The sequence below is a fragment of the Brienomyrus brachyistius genome, chromosome 7 (assembly GCF_023856365.1).
Source record: "Brienomyrus brachyistius isolate T26 chromosome 7, BBRACH_0.4, whole genome shotgun sequence".
NCBI classification, from domain to species: Eukaryota; Metazoa; Chordata; class Actinopteri; order Osteoglossiformes; family Mormyridae; genus Brienomyrus; species Brienomyrus brachyistius.
The window spans coordinates 31,885,188-31,906,755 of NC_064539.1; the positions used below are offsets into that span (position 1 = coordinate 31,885,188).

General features: G+C 43.9%; 1 protein-coding gene across 1 annotated transcript; it reads right to left on the reverse strand.

Annotated features, from left to right (window-relative positions):
- Positions 1–9,393: 9,393 nt before the first annotated feature.
- Positions 9,394–20,590, reverse strand: nr5a1b (nuclear receptor subfamily 5, group A, member 1b). Its single transcript, XM_049021394.1, has 7 exons — positions 20,376–20,590; positions 19,672–19,790; positions 19,379–19,520; positions 17,517–18,142; positions 13,759–13,878; positions 13,523–13,670; positions 9,394–10,815 (listed from the first exon to the last, which is right to left on the reverse strand). Exons 1-7 carry the CDS (start codon positions 20,467–20,469, stop codon positions 10,562–10,564), a joined length of 1,503 nt encoding a protein of 500 aa, XP_048877351.1. The 5' UTR covers positions 20,470–20,590; the 3' UTR covers positions 9,394–10,561.
- Positions 20,591–21,568: the final 978 nt, after the last annotated feature.

Below are 21,568 nucleotides of genomic sequence, written 5' to 3' on the forward strand. Positions count from 1 at the left end.
GGGTGATGGCGAGAAACTCCCTAGGGTGACGTCACAGGCCTCAAGCAGAGGGAAATATCCCATCAGAGAGCGTAAACCTCCAGGGTATCTGAAGGATTATAGTCAGGAGGATAGTGACGAGGACGACAGCACACTCACTAGCATGGACTATTGCTACCGAGCTGTTTGTGGTATTCCACTAACTTTTAAAGAGGCTATGGCATCAACTGAGTCAGAGGAATGGAAGAGAGCAATGGATGAGGAGTTTCAGTCTTTAGAGGACAACCAGACCTTTACCTTGACTACGTTACCAGAGGGCAGAGAGACAGTGGGGGGTAAATGGGTATATTCCATTAAGGAGGACAGTGACGGACATCACCGATACAAGGCTAGATTCGTAGCAAAAGGATATAGTCAGAAGGCAGGGATAGATTATGGTGAGACATTTTCACCTACAGCCAATCTGACCAGTATGCGCGTAGTGATGCAGAAGGCAGCTCAAGAAAACTTGATACTACATCAAATGGATGTAAAAACAGCCTATCTGCATGCACCCATCGATCGTGACATCTATATGGAACAGCCGGAGGGTTACGAGAAGGGAGGAAAGGGGCTTGTGTGCAAGTTAAAAAGGTCCATTTACGGCTTGAAACAGTCGGGACGTAATTGGAATGAGATTCTTCACACATGTCTAGTTAAGGATGGTTTTACACAGAACCCAGCAGACTACTGTGTGTATACAAAAGAATCCAAACAAACAGGTAAAGTAATAGTTGTTATTTGGGTGGATGATCTTATCATTGCAGCCAACAACACCAAGAGTCTGGGACAGGTGAAGACCGTGCTTTCCACTAGGTTTAAGATGAAGGATCTAGGCGGGTTAAAGCATTTCCTAGGCATAGACTTTGACCAGTCTGATGGTTGCATAAAAATGTCACAAGAGAAGTATGTCGGGAAGATCTTGAATCGTTTTGACATGCAGGAGTGTAGAACTAGGGAAACACCATGTGACCAAAAGAGAGACTATTCCGTGGATGCACCTAAGATGACTGATGTGAGGAAATATAGAGAGGCTGTGGGCGGCCTCATATACTTGGCTACCTGTACACGACCTGACCTATGTTTCGTGGTAAGCAAGTTATCACAGCATTTTGCAAACCCCACAGACGAGCACTGGACTACAGTGAAACATGTTTTACGTTATCTCAAGGGGACTGCAGACAGACAGCTCTGTTTCAGAAAGAGCGGCGAAAGTTTAGGCCTCATAGCTTATAGTGACGCAGACTGGGGGGCAGACACCAGTGACAGGCGTAGCGTGAGTGGTTATTGTGTGAGTATGGCTAAAGACAGTTCATTGATCTCTTGGAAGACCAAAAAGCAACCCACAGTAGCCCTGTCAACGTGTGAAGCCGAATACATGGCTCTAGCTCTAGCAATACAGGAGTGTATTTATTTGGAGCAACTGCTGAAAGGTATAGATACCCATGTATACATGAAAACAGTTGTTTATGAGGACAACCAGGGGACTATTGCACTTGTTAGGAACCCTGTGTCCAGGCAAAGATGTAAACATGTGGACATTAAATATCACTTTATTAGGTCCACCATAAGGAACGAGGAGATGACACTTACTTACTGTCCCACAGATGACATGGTTGCCGATGCTATGACCAAGCCTATCTCCAAACTTAAGCAAATGAAATTTGCGAGGGTCATGTTCGGTGTGTAAATGCTTGGCATTTGATTATCATTTTTGTTTGCTTATTTGACTAGGTTAAAGTTATACAGTATACAAGTCAATCATAAGTGGGAGTGTTGATAAATGTATGATTGCATATAACTGTACCAACACATGACCAAAAGGTGGCAGTGTTTGTAGGGCGTATGCTTTTGGCAGCACCCCCTATATAAGGGAATGTCTTTCTTGTTCTGTATGTTAACACTCACGAAGTGTGGAGTGTTGTACCTTAAGCGATGTGTCTGTTCGTGTGATTAATAAACTAGGCCGATAAAGGCTACAGAGTAAAGTGGCTGTACTCATCATTAGAATTATTATTCCGCTGCAAGAAGGCGAGGTTATGCGCTGTCGACGTAATTCTGCTAACAAGAGCATGTAAAATAGAAACACCCTACAGTGTCTGGGTAGCTAGCCAACCGATATGCTTTTGGCAAATAAATGACGATAAGACAATAATCGAATAGATGATATCTACTTATACATTGAACCAGGGGCGCAATAATGCGGGGGAAAGTTAACAAATAAACTAGTGTGACAGAAGCGCATGTAAACAAATGAAGAAAAAATGTCGACAACACATTCACTTGCACTCTGGAATTTTTATCAGGTAAGGCGCTTACAGAGCGGCAAAGAATATAAAATATTTGCATACAAAAAAATGGCCATTAAGATTATTTTTGGACTCTCTACAGCTCGGGTCCTCGGGCTTAACCCTAACCCTAACCCTCAGCCCTTACTAACGACCCGCATGCCTGTATAGTCAACAAAAATTTCCACTGTCCTTGGTCGCATTTCTGTTCCATTGTACAATATCGTCTTCATATAAAGGTACGTTTTATGGAAGCCTTCGAGTATCACCTTCGTGACGGTTTGTCGTTTTTTTTCTTTCCGTTTTCAAGTTCAGTTTTTTTTCGTAGTGATTCTCTTTGTTGAAAATGCCCAACAGTGTTGCTGTTGGATCGCTGTAGAGAGGATAAACCCATTCATCGATGACAACCCCCGACCCTCGCGCGCCTCTCTGCAGCCACTCGACTCTTCAGATATCTGTTCAGTAAATACACACAAAAGCTACAGCGGCAGTCAATAAAATCGAAAGAAAATTGTACATTAAATACAAAATACTGAACATAAAAAACTTTATTAGCCCCCGAACACTTGCCTACAGCATATTGCACTTAAGATAACTCTTGTCCTTGATGGCCTTTTTTCTACCATTAAATCTGTTAAAAGAGAGAGCATTGTATGAAGAAGAATATTGCAAAATGCAGACATTGCATCTATGAAAACTATGTGTGTTTAATGAGTCTTTCCTGTTATCAGGTAACATTTTGACTTCAAAATCTTTAGGAAAAACAACATGTTTTCACGTTTTTAGCATTCTGTCAGAATGTCACACGCTTAACTATTACGTTACATATTGGTCACGTCTAAGGCTTTAAAATATAATAATTATGGGCACATTATTCAGATTCTGGCCGTGACAGTATTCCTGTTAAGGACACACACATATAATTGTCACAAAATGTAAAACGATAATGAGTTTTTCTTGGATAGCAGGCTATGTGTCCCTTATGACATAATAGTATTTATATTTAACAACAGTTATTGATGAATACAATATGCCTAGGCTATTTTTTGCACCTGTTTTTAAGGACAGGGCGAAAATTTTTACAAAAGCGCATAAAAGTTATGAGTTCTTCGCCTCCCAAAATAACACCAAAAAATGTGCCAAACATTTTATGTTGCTGAAAAATTATTTAATTAAATGTAAATTATTTATATGTAAAATTACTTGTTTAACAGGATGGAGTGACAAGGTGGAACACCAATATTAACAGGTTGTAAAAGTGGATGACTTCTCCCTCACTGTCCTGCGTTTTTCCATCTGTAATGGGCGGAACTGCTTCTGTATAATGATGTTTTAAAACAATCGTTTTTTCCCAGATTTCCTTGTAACGTGCAAATCGAGGGAGGAGCTTTGTGTTTGTGCGCGCGCGCGCGCACGTGTGTGTGTGTGTGTGGTTTTTTATCATACTCAGTCATGGTGGCAAGCGGTACATCCTCTGCTTAGGTGGCTAGAGAGAGAATGACAAATCAGAGAGCACAGAAAGAAGAAAATGTGTTTTGTTTATATTTGATAAAAAATAAAGATTATTAGATAATTAATCATATGATTATAATGCACTTTTTAAAAGAAATACAAAATTTTGGCACAAAAGTCATACGTTAATCAGTTAGAATATCTGGCAGATGTAGTGACAGATATATGAACCTTGCCTGTACGTGGCTTGTAAAGCGATAAAAACAACCTATACTAAAGTTCGATTGTTCATAAAATAAACTTTTGAGTCTAACAGACATGCATGCATCATGACGGTAACAGAGACTTGAACACCAAACAAGGATTAACAACTGATAACAAACAAACGCGTCGCTGTTTCTCAGCTGCACTAAATGTTGGCATTTCTTAGCATATTTCATGTTTATCTTCACCAGAAATCCCACCCTGTTACATTGACATTCCATTTTTTACGGGGTGGATCCTAACAGGGTGGAAATTTTTTAGGTAAGTTAGCCGTAGCTCTGGTAGTGATCACCATTTAGCTAGCTAACCTTCTACAGGTAAACAGAACTTTTATGTGAGATATGTTTTAATTTTTTTTCAGTGGACAAACTTTCTCCATAAAATATTGTAGCTTGGAGGGACCGGCGACCAGCTTTGTAAATAGTTCCCAGTAATTGCACGTCGTTGTATATGTGCTATGTGTTGTCATGTAGGTCAATAGTGGTTAATGTTTATTGTTGTACGTAGTGTGTGTGTATGTGTGAGAAAGAGAGAGAGAGTATGTGTGCGTGCGCCCACCGTGTGTATGAGGAGTAAACGGGGCGATGAGCACGGTGAGCACCGCGAGCGTGTGCATGGCAGTGGTACGTGCGTAATAGTGGGTCGCTGAGCTATGCACTTGGTAATCAGGGTTCAATCACTATAGATGGCGTTTATTACACACGTACCACTACCACACACACGTTTACTCCTCATACACACGGTGGGCGCACACACATTATTTTATATAAAATATAGAGGCGTTTCTTTCTGTCGCTAGAGGGCGGTAAGACCAAGGTGAGCGATATCCGTTAACTTCACAGGTCAGGACCGCGGATTAATTTAGTCTTTTTGCAACTGTCTAAAACGTTAAGGCACAGAAAATATCTATAACGTGGAATCAACACACAATTAAATCAATTAAAGAATCAACACAACAATGCTGTTCCTTAATTAGTCCACAGGAGCCTGTCTGTGTCCCGATGCCCGTAGAATTTCTCTCGCCTGTATGTGTGTGTCATCAATTCTGTGGTGTGTGTGTCTGCTTCCTATTTTATGACCAGTGACAAAGATTCCCTGTCCTCAGGTCCTTATGTCGCTGCTGTGCTGGGTTGTCATGGATACTGTGTCCAAGCCCATGCAGTTTCATCAGAATCTAATATCCGCATGTATACAGCAATCACGCAGTCACATAAATACAGACACACAAACACACACAGTCACATAAATACAGACACACAAACTCACACAGTCACATAAATACAGACACACAAACGCACACAGTCACATAAATACAGACACACAAACACACACAGTCACATAAATACAGACACACAAACACACACAGTCACATAAATACAGACACACAAACTCACACAGTCACATAAATACAGACACACAAACACACACAGTCACATAAATACAGACACACAAACTCACACAGTCACATAAATACAGACACACAAACACACACAGTCACATAAATACAGACACACAAACTCACACAGTCACATAAATACAGACACACAAACGCACACAGTCACATAAATACAGACACACAAACGCACACAGTCACATAAATACAGACACACACACGCACACAGTCACATAAATACAGACACACAAACACACACAGTCACATAAATACAGACACACAAACGCACACAGTCACATAAATACAAACACACACAGTCACATAAATACAGACACACAAACACACACAGTCACATAAATACTGTGCAGGTCTTCGCTCAAATGCACTCTCACATAAATACAGCAATCACACATTGTTGCTTAAATACAGACACACACTCGTGCCTCAGCTTGACAACCCGGAATTCTCTGCGGAATCCACTTGGAACCAAGTACACTAGAGTGTCAGCGACCCCCAACTGTGGAGGCAGAACCATGTGTTAGTACAGGTCTGCTGCAGCTACTCTGGGCTCCGTCTGTGGTCTGGCTGTTACTGACACATCAGGTCAAGGTAGGTAGGCTTCATTGTCGACCGTCCATATACAGGCACGGAGCAGCAGGAAATACCATCCCCCAGCATCATGCAGGTGCGACATACAAACAGCAGGTGGGGGTGGGGGTCACTGAAGCAGGAAACATAGCACCTGAACATCTGTGGATCTCAGTTGCAGTGACGTCGTCGGGGTCGCAGTGCCCCTTACGGTCAAGCTGTGATCACTGCAGATTTACGGTGAGCTGGGGTGCTGAAGCCTCATAGCTCTGCCCTGATTGACGCACAGTCAGGGCTGCTCTCTTCCTGAAGGTTTCAGGCAACTAACAACTGATGGATTACCTGCCTATAACATCTCCCCTGCCAGCTTTGCTGCTCTACCACTGTTCGTCCTGCCATCAGAAGCTGCATCAGCACCTGCCTGCCTTCACCTGCCTGCCTTCTGCTTTGAGACTCAAATCTTAAAATTTATACTGTGTGAATTGTTCATTTGACTTCCTCTGCCAGCCCCAGAGGGACAGACTCCCCCTTTGAGTCTGGTTTCTGTTTCTGCTGTCTCCTCTGGGTTGCTCACTCACACGCAGTGTGCAGACAAGCTGTGCAACACAGGGAGCACAGACTCTGAAGGCAGTGTGAGAGTAGGATTCAAACCCGCATCCCAGGAGCTGCTGCCCCATAAAGTGAAATACCACCCCTCAAGGAGGTGGTAAATTGGCACCATCATCAGCAGGCTCTGCAGAGCTCCTTGTTGGCTGTGATTTCTGAAAACATCTTCATGGTACATAACTGTGTTTGAGCGCTGCTCTCCTGGGTAGTCGAGGTAACGCGGGTCACTCCAGGCCTCTTCTGGATGGCTTCACCTTTCCAAGGGTTATGAGATTGCTGGGCATGATCCCTGACATGGAGCCAACATCAACACGCTGCACGGTTGCCATGGGGACCCGGTTGCCGTGAGGACCTGCGTCCTGGAGCCAGCTGGAGGACAGAGCCTCCTCGCCCAGCCCAGCTCCGGAGGTGTAAAATGACCTGCCTTATTCCGCTCCGGGGTTTTACACTTAAGCTGGGGATATAACCGAGATGCCGTTCAGGCTATCCTGTTCCCCCTTTACCCAGATCGGGTGGGGGCACACCACCCCTCTTTTTGTGCTGGACTGTATGCAGGAGCTTACTGGATGAACTGGGAGTAAGACTGGAGCAGAAGGACTCGAGGTGCATTTTTCTGAACGTGGTCACTGCCTCTGACTGCAGAGACCCTCTGATGAGATGGTGGAGAGTCAGTAACAGCTACATGTGTGGCGCTTAAGGCTGTCTCAGACAGCCAGAGAGTCAGTAACAGCTACATGTGTGGCGCTTAAGGCTGTCTCAGACAGCCAGAGAGTCAGTAACAGCTACAAGTGTGGTGCTTAAGGCTGTCTCAGACAGCCATAGAGTCAGTAACAGCTACATGTGTGGCGCTTAAGGCTGTCTCAGACAGCCAGAGAGTCAGTAACAGCTACATGTGTGGCGCTTAAGGCTGTCTCAGACAGCCAGAGAGTCAGTAACAGCTACATGTGTGGCGCTTAAGGCTGTCTCAGACAGCCATAGAGTCAGTAACAGCTACATGTGTGGCGCTTAAGGCTGTCTCAGACAGCCAGAGAGTCAGTAACAGCTACAAGTGTGGTGCTTAAGGCTGTCTCAGACAGCCATAGAGTCAGTAACAGCTACATGTGTGGCGCTTAAGGCTGTCTCAGACAGCCAGAGAGTCAGTAACAGCTACATGTGTGGCGCTTAAGGCTGTCTCAGACAGCCAGAGAGTCAGTAACAGCTACATGTGTGGCGCTTAAGGCTGTCTCAGACAGCCAGAGAGTCAGTAACAGCTACACGTGTGGCGCTTAAGGCTGTCTCAGACAGCCATCTTGTCACCTCTGGCTGCCCGATACGTAGGTTTACAAATGTCATTCACATTTCATTAGCAGATGCTTTTATACAAGACAACGAAGAGCAGGATCAGACAGTCCCTCAAAGAATTGGGGTTAAGGGTCTTGCTGAAGGACCTAATGGCGAAATCACTCTGCTGATGCTGCTATTTAAACTGGCAACCTGCTGATCATAGGCACAGCACCCTAACCTACTGAGCCACACAAGTTTTGAGGACCAGTAGGGTGACTGTCTAATCACACACAGGGACCCCCACCCACAGCAGGTCGGCATCTGGCTATGAAGGGGTAGCTGACTGTTAGGACACAGGACAGGTTCGGTACTCAGTGGCCAGTCACAGCCTCTGAATGTGTCACCTACAGTGATGGGCTACTCGTGATTCATCTGCTAATATTTCACCCTTTGATACTTAGTTATCAACTTTGATACTTAGTTAGATATATTCTAGGATAAAGGAGTCATATTGTTTTATATGTATTATTGTTGTCCACCCATCCATCCATCCATCCATCCATCCATCCATCCATCTATCCTCTAACTGCTTATCTTTAGGACTGGGGCTCTGCTGTCCAGGCTGACGAGCTGCTCTGGCATCTTTAAGGCTGCAGGTTTGCTTATCCAGACCCGAGAAGCCGGTCAATGACTTCAGAAAGGTGCTTAGAGCTGCAGCCTGTGGCCATTAACAGCCACTCCAGCACCTGCTCCCTCACACAAACCGCGGTGTCCGCCTTGCGCTCCCTCACACACGCCGTGGTGTCCGCCTTCCGCTCCCTCTCGCACGCCGTGGTGTCCGCCTTCCGCTCCCTCTCGCACGCCGTGGTGTCCGCCTTCCGCTCCCTCTCGCACGCCGTGGTGTCCGCCTTCCGCTCCCTCTCGCACGCCGTGGTGTCCGCCTTGCGTTCCCTCTCACACGCCGTGGTGTGCAGGGCAAGCTGTATATTTTGTAAATGTTACACATCACATCTTTCAACTACGTGTAACATGTGACTATTTTGATTGAATCATGATCGAGTGATTGCACCTGCGGTAAAAGCCAGGCCAGTTTCTCAAGATAGATAATAACCTTGAGATTATAGAGCCCCCAGGTAAATTCAAGTCAGTGGAGTAGAAACATTTTGGTTATCGAGTAGAGTACAGAACTTTATGTAGTTATTTTATGTGAAGTAAAATTAAACATGTTCTCTAGTGTTCTTCTGTTGGTGGTACAAATTGTTGGTCAAAATTTTTTTCCCCATTCTTTGTTATTCACCCCCCCCCCCAAAAAAAAAAAAAAATTAAAATTTGGAGAATCGTTACACCTCTAATGTGTGGTGGTCCTGTATGAGTAAAATACCAGGTCCAATTTTTAATCCCAGTAAAATCTTGAATACAGAGCATAGACACACAGACACGCTGAGCTGGTGCTTTCAGTGTAACACTGCTCACCTTTCTATCTTGATGAGGGAAATTTGACCCAAAAATGAAGCATTGAATAATGGCTTTTAATAATTCCAAACAATTACAGGCATGGAAGAAAGAAGTTTACATGATTTGGCTGAACAGAAAATCTGTAAATAAAGAGGGACAGGTGCATCCTGTGACCAAGAGTACATGCTGTCAGGTGACTGTCTAGAGGGAACTTAGAAAACTGATTTGAAAAGGAAGAATGTGGAAGGTATGAAGCGGTCATGCGCACCCTCCCTTCTGGAAAAATCCACAGGAAGGATAATTTTTCACAGTATAGTACAGATATGTCTTTCTGAAAAAGCTGCCCCACAGAGGACCTACGAGGTAACCGGGATGGGGGTAGCATTTAAGGCAGGCGCTGCTCGGGTGGGACCTTACTGCACCCTAACAGACACCTTACTGGTGAGATTTCAACTGTCATCTCACTGCACTGAAAATGTGAAACATGAAAATAAAGATTCATATCTGTGATATGTCATCCTGAAATGCTGGGCGTCCTGGTCGCTATTAAACGTTCATAGGTCCAGTTGCGGTCCAGACGAGAGTCAGACACGGTTCAACTGCTGTTCAGATGGACTCTCTGCGTCACTCAGGATGTCAGGTTCATGATTACACAGCTGCAGAGGATCCCCCCCCCAGCAAATTACACATATAGGACCAAACAGTGCCTCCCAGCTTCTGTGGCTCTTTGAAGAGAATTGGTGTTTCTATGTGTGTTACCAGACTCGCCAGAAGGCGTCTAAAAAAAGTAAAACATGCTCTTTAAAAAAACAGCTATTTCATATCATGTTTAGGGGCAAGTTGGTTGTTTACACCCCTGTCTTTTCTATAAAGCTTGTGATGAAGGAACTGGTCAGCTTCAGTTAATCTGTCAGAGACGCCCTATCTTTGGTTTTCTCTCTGATGCTGCTAGCATGGCTGCATATGATGTTACAGTTAGTGAGTACAATCAGAAGATCGCAGCTAACTAGCTGGGTAATGGAACATGCTGCTTCATCGTCCCATAAATAAGGAAAGTTCTTATTGAATGTTTGGCATAGTGACTGTTTGTGGCCACCACTGTTTGAAGGATCGGCAGCAACACGAGTGGGTCCGTGTTTGTTTTGATAAAGTAGCACTGAGGCTCCCCTGTGCAGTGGTCAGAGGGGCGGAGCATATTTCTGGGCGAGGCTGGTGGGCGGGTCCAAGGCAGCGCTCACACACAGGTCCGCTTGGCGTGCAGCATCTCTAGTAGCAGGTTGTTGCAGGGCACCTCGCCCCCCAGGTGTTTGTAGCACAGGTAGTCCTCAGCCTGCACACTGAGGGCACGCAGCTCGGGCAGACGCAGAAGCAGCTGCCCGTACTTGTCCAGGAACTGCGGGTAGCTGCGTGCTGTGTACTCCTGCAGGGCAGCGCTCACCTGCTCTTGGACATTCTCCACCAACTGCTGGTTCTCCAGCAGCTTCACGTCTGGAAACAGAGCCACATAGAAGACGGTCATAAATCCATAAACTGTAGTTAAACATGCAGACTTGGTAGGGCATTAAATTAACAACACAAATGTCATGGGTTCTAATCCCATAGAGCACACACAAATTGTAATATTGCTACTGTAAGTGGTTTAAAGCGCCCTCCTGTTCCCACTCATACCATTGCATGATTCATGGAAAAGTTCAGTCAGCAGAAAGCTCCTACACCCAAGCTAACGCTCTGAAAATCGGTCCCCATTATGAATGCTCCTCATTAGCAAAGGGCCTTTCTGTCCACTGCTCATCATTAATCGCAGGTCACATGTGTATATTTACGCCCACAGAGCAGACACAATATGCAACAAAGACCATCAAAGCACACAAAGAGCACTGATGCACACAAAGACCTACAACACAAAGACCGTCAACACTCACACTTCAGCAGTTGGTAAGTAGACAAAGACTGTCAGGAGCACGTCAGGAGCGCACCGTGCATCTACGCTACCCGTGTGACAAACGTAAATGTTTCCAGAATGTAGGAGAACAAAGTGTGTATGCAGCACTCGGCCATAAAGACGGCTCTTCACTGGCCACTTAAAGGCGTAACAGAAATGTCCAAATCTCACTTCTGTGCCACAGTTGCTTTTGCGAAAGCCTAAATAGGGCTTTTAATGCTAAAATGGTCTCCATGCCTGCAGGACGGAGGCAGGCAGCCTTTTGGCCTGGGCTCCGAGGGGCGATTGTCTAGGGCTGGGACTCAGATGTGACGTGGGGCAGATGGGACCTTTCAGGCACTTAGAATGAGAAAAAGAGCTGAATGGGGTGGGGTGCTGGGGGGTGTAGTCAGACATCTCTGGCAGATCCAAAGAGGGTTAATACACACAGACATTGGGAAAAGCTGAGAATATTCCTGTGTTTATAATCAGAGATATTTAGGCATTGGGGTAATGGGGGGGGGGGGGTTCATGGGTCTTGATATTTTGCCCCTCCAACCCCCCCACAGCCCTGTTTTGTAGGGGAGCAACAGTAATCTCCACAGAGGGTTTCTGATGGAATGTATGTCAGGTAAACCTGCGAGGGACACACTCTATCCAAATCTGTATGCTGCATGCACACACGCACAGTTCACATACTCATATCTTTGTGGGGACTTTCCAATCATTTCTATGAGCATAACCTTAATCCCAACAACAACAACAACCTTAACCCCTACCGAACCCTAACCTTAACCATAAGTTACCAAGGAAAACAAAATACTTTTGGCATTTTTAGTTTTTTGATTGCATTCACAGATTCTTATAAAATTGCGGCTATTCCCACAAGGTAAAAAATTATAGGTTTTTATCACATTGTGGGGAAATCTGGTCCAATATAATATAATAATTACAAAAATGCCCAGAGACACAAGCATATTCTGGGGGGGGGGGCGATGGAAGAAGGCAGGCACTTCTGAAGGGGGAATATAAACATGCCTGTGAGTTTCATGGGTCCTGTAGTATCTGTGATCTTACACAAACACGTCTGTGAGTGTCCCTGGGTCCTTGAGTATCTGTGAGCACACACAAACATGCCTGTGAGTGTCCCTGTGTCCTTCAGTGTCTGTGAGCACACACAAACATGCCTTTGAGTGTCCCTGTGTCCTTCAGTGTCTGTGAGCACACACAAACATGCCTGTGAGTGTCCCTGGGTCCTTGAGTATCTGTGAGCACACACAAACATGCCTTTGAGTGTCCCTGGGTCCTTCAGTGTCTGTGAGCACACACAAACATGCCTGTGAGTGTCCCTGTGTCCTTCAGTGTCTGTGAGCACACACAAACATGCCTTTGAGTGTCCCTGGGTCCTTCAGTGTCTGTGAGCACACGCAAACATGCCTGTGAGTGTCCCTGGGTCCTTCAGTGTCTGTGAGCACACACAAACATGCCTGTGAGTGTCCCTGGGTCTTTCAGTGTCTGTGAGCACACACAAACATGCCTGTGAGTGTCCCTGGGTCCTTCAGTGTCTGTGAGCACACACAAACATGCTTGTGAGTGTCCCTGGGTCCTTCAGTGTCTGTGAGCACAGACAAACATGCTTGTGAGTGTCCCTGGGTCCTTCAGTGTCTGTGAGCACAGAAAAACATGCTTGTGAGTGTCCCTGGGTCCTTCAGTGTCTGTGAGCACACACAAACATGCCTGTGAGTGTCCCTGGGTCCTTCAGTGTCTGTGAGCACACATAAACATTCTTGTGAGTGTCCCTGGGTCCTTCAGTGTCTGTGAGCACACATAAACATGCATGTGAGAACACAGCTTTGGGTCTTTCTGTAAGCTTCTGCATTTCCTGCATCAGAACAACCCTGTTTCTCAGACACTTACAGCCCTGTTCCTCAGATTCATATAGCCCTCTTCCTCTGACCCACACAGCCCTGTTTCTCAGACCCACACAGTCCTGTTCCTCAGATACATAAATCCCTTTTCCTCAAACACAGACAGCCCTTTTCCTCAGACCTAGACAGCCCTGTTCCTCACAATCATACAGCCTTGTTCCTTAGACCCACACAGCCCTGTTTCTCAGACCCATACAGTCTTGTTCCTAAGACCTAGACAGTCCCATTCCCGAGACTCACACAGTCCTGTAGTCTAACATTATCACTGTCAAACTGAAAAAGTTGCTACAACATTTGTTTGAACAAGCGACGATTCACTGATTGAGATCCACTAGGGCACACTGACCAGGGTTGAACAGTATGAGGAACTTGAGGCAGGCGATCTCCCTCCGATCCACTAGCAAAGCTTGCAGCTTGGCCACCAGCTCCTGGCTCCTCTGGACTAGGTTGTCCAGGGTAACACCTGCCTGGGCAGCGATGGGGGCGATGTCCACCTGGGCAGGAACAGAGAAGCAGGTTGATTTGGGTTGTATGGGGACCCTGAGTGTGTGCAAGCTGGTATCACCATTGCCTGATGTTCACCTCCTGACCAGTGACCAGCAGGAGGCTGTTGGCATTGGCGTGACGCATTTGTCGTGAGACGTGGTCCAGCAGCAGCAGCTCGCTCCAACAGCTGTGCAGCAGCTTCATCTGGTCGCCCACCTGCCAGAACGGGAGCCACACAGAGCGGGTCAGGAGTCCGCGGGCTGGCACTCCTCTTTATTCAGAATGAAAGTCAGTAACTGCCTTACACACACTGCGCGTCCATATAGCACTGGTGCAGTGTATGTACGATCAAAATTCAACATTGTATTTATCATGTGCTCAATTATATAGGTATGACATGCAGTGAAATGAAAATCTGACATACTCCTGTGACTGTAGAGAGACTAAAATGACGAGGGTGTAAGTCAATAAAGGTTAAATTAATTTAAATACATTGACGGGGGTATAGTAGACTAAAACAGAATAACAAAATATAAAGAAATATAAAGAAATAAAAATCTTTGTTTAAAGATAATTTTACTGTGGATTAAGTACCATGCAGTTACCCAGCATTTTATTTATGTATTCAGACACAGTATTCAGAAGATCACGCTGTGCACACTCACAGTCAGCTCTCACTGCCTTATACAGCCCAAACTAGATCTGCTCAGTTTTAGCAAAAATCATAATCACGATTATTTTTTACCAATACTGAGATCATGATTATTTACCACAATTATTTACCACAATTACTCTTTACTGCAGAAACATTGTATTTATTGAATCATAATAATATACTGAACAAAAATATAAACGCAACACTCTTGTTTCTGCTCCCATTTTTCATGAGATGGACTTAAAGACCTACAATTCATTCCAGATACACAATATTACCATTTCTCTCAAACATTTCTCACAAATCAGTCTAAATGTGTGATAGTGAGCACTTCTGCTTTGCTGAGATAATCCATCCCACCTCACAGGTGTGCCACATCAAGATGCTGATCTGACATCATGGGTAGTGCACAGGTGTACCTTATACTGCCCACAATAAAAGGCCACCCTGGAATGTGCAGTTTTTTGCTTTATTGGGGGTCTGGGGACTCAGAACCGGTCAGTATCTGGTGTGACCACCATTTGCCTCATGCAATGCAACACATCTTCTTCGCATAGAGTTTATCAGATTGTCAATTGTGGCCTGTGGAATGTTGGTCCACTCCTCTTCAATGGCTGTGCGAAGTTGTTGGATATTAGTGGGAACTGGTACACGCTGTCGTATACGCCGGTCAAGCACATCCCAAACATGCTCAACGGGTGACATGTCCGGTGAGTATGCTGGCCATGCAAGAACTGGGACATTTTCAGCTTCCAAGAACTGTGTACAGATCCTTGCAACATGGGGCCGTGCATTATCTGTCTGAGTGGCTGGTCTCAGACGATCTTGGAGGTGAACCTGCTGGATGTGGAGGTCCTGGGCTGGTGTGGTTACACGTGGTCTGCAGTTGTGAGGCCGGTTGGATGTACTGCCATATTCTCTGAAACGCCTTTGGAGACGGCTTATGGTTGAGAAATGAACATTCAATGCACGAGCAACAGATCTGGTTGACATTCCTGCTGTCAGCATGCCAATTGCACGCTCCCTCAATGCTTGTGGCATCTGTGGCATTTTGCTGTGAGACAAAACTGCACATTCCAGGGTGGCCTTTTATTGTGGGCAGTATAAGGTACACCTGTGCACTACCCATGATGTCAGATCAGCATCTTGATGTGGCACACCTGTGAGGTGGGATGGATTATCTCACCAAAGCAGAAGTGCTCACTATCACACATTTAGACTGATTTGTGAGAAATGTTTGAGAGAAATGGTAATATTGTGTATCTGGAATGAATTGTAGATCTTTAAGTCCATCTCATGAAAAATGGGAGCAAAAACAAAAGTGTTGCGTTTATATTTTTGTTCAGTGTAGAACTTAAACACTCACATTGAAATTGAATTGAAACCAAAATAAAATTTTAATAACACACACTGAACTTGTACAAATATATTTGTTATATGAATAGACAAATTATACTGAGACTTAACTGTTTTCTGAGGTTCAAAAACACTAAACTTGTCTTTTATTTTTACCCCAACTGGTCAGTCAACTGATATAAAAAGTGCAACTTAATGATTTTTAGCAAGAAAAACTTGTCTGTTTCCATGATATGTTTCAATGATGCACGATGGCAGGAGACGATATTTCCAGCTGTGCTGAAGACCTTCTCTCTTGCTAAATAATATGTGATGGCATCTGTTATATCTCTGTGTTTTTGAGAACATGACGGATACGCAGTTTAATTTTACATGGTGTCCTCAATGGAAAACTGCATTGCAGTACAAGTTGCCTCACATTTCTGAGTTTTTTTGTTCAAGTATTGTTTGATCATAGAGCACTTTATGATTAAGCTTTAAGTGGTTAAATAAATGTAACCACATTTACAATCGTAATCGTGATTTAAAATCGATTCATTGCACAGCTCTAGTCCAAACCCTACTCCTCTGTTACTCCTCTGTTACTCCGTGTTCAGTGACAGGTAGCCTACCCTGTGAATCTGAACATGTCCCTCCTCATATCTAAGGCAGAGCTGCTACCATTCTCAAATAATGTAACCCAATTCAAATCTTCAAACTTTCTTACTCCACAGATATTTCGCAGTTTTCCAGGGTATTTAAGGTATGGTGAAAAAGCCTTCCTAAGACTTCACATTGTGCGGCTCTTGATCGGCTAAGCACTCACCCTGAAGAATGCGTACATTCGTCAAGCACATTACGGAACAACTAAACGACTCGAACTGATAAAGGAACACATTTAAAGTCTTTATGTACAAACAGACCTGACCTCTGCAGAAATGTTGCCTAGCAACCGAAGCATCTTTTCTGAAGTCCCACTGACCTGCAAATTTTATTGTGAATAGTCAGTATCTATGAAATGTAACAGGTTAAGGTCCTAGCAGCAGTGAACAGAAAAGGGAACCTCAGAAATAAGCAGATACATGACACCTAACCTCTGTGCGTTTATGTACATGATACACTTCATATTAATAATAATAATAATAATAATATTAGGTCACTTCAGCAGACATATTAACCTACAACATTATGAGATTCTCGCACAGCAAACTGAGATCTCATCATTAACTCATTACAGCCGTAAAAGTATTTCCTTAAATGCATTAACCATGGCAGGCTGGTGCTTTGGTGTGATGAACAGACGTGATGGCTCCTTAATCTACTGCGTAGACTAGAACGCGGATCCCAGGACCAATTTATCTCCATACCACAGCCCCTGCTGCCTCGACAGCAAATCCTCTATAATTCTACCTGGATGTTTTACAGAAAGAACTTGTTTTTCAAATCATGTTTTATCATGTAAGAATCCTCCATCCTGTGTGCCAGCTCGTACAAAGCCTTTCATGTACACCTGAGTGTGTTCTCCAGGCTCCCATGATGGCGTTCAGTCATTCTCCATATGTCTGGTCTGCCATGAGTTAATAAGCCGGAAGTGTGTTTTCTCAGCTAGGATTACCATCCTATTCTGCAATGGCGCTGGGGATCAACACAGCTGTGCGGTGTGAAGACAAGGGGTGAGGAGGGCTTTTGTCAAAAATGTGTCATTGCCAGTGGGGCTAGAAAGTACCAACCTATCTGCTAACCCTAACCCTAACCCTAACCCTAACCCTTACTGCTGTACCCTGCACTCTGACACCACAGCCTGTCATCAGTGTGTACTGCTCAGCGAGTGTGACTTTGTGTGCATGCGATCATGTGATCCCACCTTGAGCTCCTTGAAGAAGACACAGCTCCTTGCCCACTCCACAATGGAGAAGAGCGTCTGGTCGGCCATGCGGCACACCAGGCTGAAGGTGGCGGGCTTCTCCTGCCTGCCGCGACCCCCCTGCTCCATCTGCAGCGACACCACGATTTTGTTCTGCATCTGCAGTTCGTCCGGCTCATAACGCAGCAGCTCCAGGACCAGCGGGGGCACCCGGGGGGGGTGGGGGGACCCCGAGGGGCAGACATCCGGGTACAGGTAGCCCATCTGGGAGTCGGACACACCACCATACTGGTCTGGGTACTCGGACTTGATGGTCCGACTGGGGAAGAGGGTGTGCTGGTATTGGCCAGTGACAGGTCCGGCTCGGGAGTCCTGATTGGCCACACCTGGCGCAGGTGGCCTATAGCAGCCGGCATGCAGGAGCCCTTCAGGTGGCGTCTGAGAGTCCCGCAGACTAGCTGTGAAGCTGCAGTCGGCCTGCAGGGGGGGGGGCAGTGGCAGTGCTGGCTCCAGCTTGATCCCGCTGGCTTGGAGGAGAGCCTTCTTCTGCTGTTTTAGGGCACGGTCACGCTTGTACATTGGGCCAAACTTGTTCCTGCCGCCTCGCATGCGGTCGGCGCGCACCGCTGGCAGCAGAGGAGGATAAAGGCTTTAGGAGGCAAGCAGGATCGGCAAGCTTAAAAGATTCAAAATTATTTTTGGCAAGGCCCTTTTAATTAACAGGATTTTACGATTAACAATCAGAACAAAAGCTGGATATTTTGTACAACTTTAAAACTTTAAGTGAAAAAAATCTCAGTCACTGTACTGATGCTATGTATCAATTAAATTAAATTAAATTAAATGAAACATAATAGGGACCACCTCCCCTAATGAAAAATATTCCAACGGGATGTCTTGGAAACAAAGAAATATATTAGGCCTAATGAATCTGAACGAATCTCTTTAATGAACAAAGTCAAATGAAAAGAATATTGTAATTACAATCTTTAAATGGGGTTATTTGCTCTAGTTATCAAATCCTGACTGTCAAAAGATTTGATACTCTGCAGGGAAATAATGCTGTATTACGGGATGTAGGTGAGTAGGGGATATTTACTGCACCCCCTTCGTAACTCTGTCATTGAATAATAACAAAGTACTTAACTACACATAAGAGGGAAATTAAAAAAATAGGTGTGAACCTGTAGTACCAATAACTGTATAAATGGGTAACATGGGAAGTGTCAGATGCTCTGATATTCTCAGCAAAAACGATACTGCCAGCGCACACAAGCCGTGAGCCAGGAGACGTGAGCAAAGGCATATTTCAATAATCGATACCTGATGAATTCTTCAAAACGGCTTCTATGCTATATATTCCGTGCAAAATGCGCAAAATAAAGGTCAACGAACAAAATGATTACGTAGGTCTATATATAAACCATACTGACATCTAAATACGGACAGAGAGGGCGCCCCAATGGCTGTTTTCAGTGTTTATTACCCCCCCCCCCCTCAAATTAAGTACTCAAGTACACTAAGTAGGTTAAATAATGTGGGCCACTTCCATCAACCCCCCCCCCCTTAGGTTAGCCCCCCTTCATAAATCTCCACTGACTCTCCAGTTAAAAAATAACCAAATAGACCAACTTAGTCATGATATAAGCCTACCTCTATGGCTTTACCTCACTATCACGCGACATACTTGTATTTATAATACAATAAAATGCAGAACCACCTACATATTATCAAATATAAGTGTATAACTATTACAGAAACGTTTTAGTTTTCGGTAGACAGTCTCTAAAACTTTTCTTTGAACGTAAGCTATTTATGTATGATTTTTCAACCCTAAAAACACGGAAAGGGCGGCATCTTACCTTCGAGCCTCATGCCGACGCCGAGGCATTTCTGAAAGCGACAGAACGGGCATCTCTTTCGTTGGCTCTTGTCTATTTTACAGTCCTGGTTTTCAGCGCAAGTGTATCTTTTATTATTTTGAACAGTCCTCTTAAAAAAGCCCTGAATAAGAGGGAATCAGTAAGAAAATAGCCTAAAGATGATGATAATAATAATAATAATAATAATAATAATAATAATAATAATAATAATAATAATAATAATATAGGTGAGGCATAAGTGAGGAATGTGAGCCGTGACCATCGTGCAGTACCTTACAGCTCTCACACGTGAGCAGTCCGTAGTGATAACCGGATACTTTGTCCCCACAGACGGGACATAACTCTTCCAGATCGGCGCCGTAAGCAAACTCCATCAGCCTAAGTGTGGCACCTGGGACACACACTCTCACACTGAGCATTATTCGCTGTGTTTTTTAACAATAATTTTATTTTTTTGCATAATTATCAAATTATTCATTAAAACATGAATCATTATTAATCCAGTTAATTATAAAACACATATTTAAAAAGTGTAAACCACAGTAAAATATCTTGAGAAAATATTACAGAGCGATAAAAACGAAATGAACACATTCAAAGTAAAGGTCTACAGTCAGGCAGTGGATTCTGTAAAAAAATAATCATTAGAGATATTAAACAAAGCAACTGACATAATAGAAATTCTTAAAATCGAATAGACATAGAATAATCGCTAAGCCGATACAGAAACGATATATCATTATACAAAGAGAACATACAGGCCTATAATAAAAAACGCATACAGAAACAAGGTTTTCTGCAAACTACATCAATTATGAATTAATTATTTATATCCATATATCCATATATTTTATCTTAATTGTCATGCATGAGAACTAAGGTATGTGATATCTGTATATATTTAACATTTCGGGAATCTTGTGTTTATTTGCAAAAGTCCCAAAGCCGTTGCCCTCATGTTCAGCGAAGTCGTTACCTGTGTCTGTCGCCAGGCTTGCAACTCGGGTACCGCGCGGATAGATCTCCTCTCTTCCGTCGTGCATTGAAGTAGGCAGCGAGGACGGACGCATCTCACGGTTTCGGTTACTGTCACACCCGCACGGCGCGCGCTTCACCCCGCAAAGCGCACGTGTGCACGCTCCTGTCTGCACGGTGGAGGGGTGCCATACGGTGGATGCCCATCTGCGTCCAGGTATTCATCATGTGTCATATAAAAACCGTGAAAGGGGGCCGGACAAGAGTGACAGGGGACCACCCCTAATTAAACGTAATTCCCGCAAATAATAATAATAATAATAATAATAATAATAATAATAATGTTACTAGGCTAAAAGATTTTTATTTTCATAATGGCCCACCGTGCCAGGTACCTGTTGAAAACGCGCAAAACAAAAGTAACTTCTATTATCCATCCAGCTCAAAAAACGATTTTAATGGTTAAATTACATCAGCAAGTTGATATTCAATACATCTTGTCATGAATGAACGTCGCCTTTATTTTATATGAAGGTGATCTGTAAATGTGTCGCACAGAATCTACAATTATACGGCTACAGTTTTTGTGCTTTGTTTTTTTTTTTTTTTTTTTTTTTTGGTGTTAATAACAAAAAAAGTTCACTTGAAAAATTGGTCCACTGGATATAGGTCATATTTACGTGCCACATAATTGAAAAATGTAATTCTCTAAGACGTATTGGGTTTTTTTAAAAAAAAATCGCCACGAATATAAGCAGTAAAAACTCATATAATGTTATCAAATAATTCAATTACTTTTAAAAGAAATCAACATTAAAACATTATGAAATCAATGGTTTTTAAATGTCATAAATTTTATTCACTTGATTGGCTGTTCACACTTATTGCAATAATTGTTTTAATATTTTAAACGCCTATCGATCCATGATTTGTTTGAATTATATTCAATATATTAATTTAAATGGGATTTTTGCTGTTATACTGCGCACGAAACCCAGCGGGACTGTGCACTACTCAGGATTCCGGTTAAATACGAGCTCGCCAGGTTTTCATGAAAAAGGTGCCAAGACTTGGGCAATGTAGTACAATATATTATTATAGGTGAACGAGAGATGACGCATTCATTCGCATTTGTGTATTTTTTTCTGCGCAAATGGTGCTCTATTTTGTAGCCATTTTACTCGCTTTCTCGTG

Excerpts from the sequence above, each read along its gene's own strand:
- nr5a1b (XM_049021394.1), bottom strand. The coding sequence starts at position 20,469 with ATGCGTCCGTCCTCGCTGCCTACTTCAATGCACGACGGAAGAGAGGAG. Across the intron at positions 18,143-19,378 it reads CGTCGGCATGAGGCTCGAAG|CGGTGCGCGCCGACCGCATG; the intron begins GTAAGATGCCGC and ends CTCTGCTGCCAG. Across the intron at positions 13,879-17,516 it reads TCTTCTTCAAGGAGCTCAAG|GTGGGCGACCAGATGAAGCT; the intron begins GTGGGATCACAT and ends CCGTTCTGGCAG.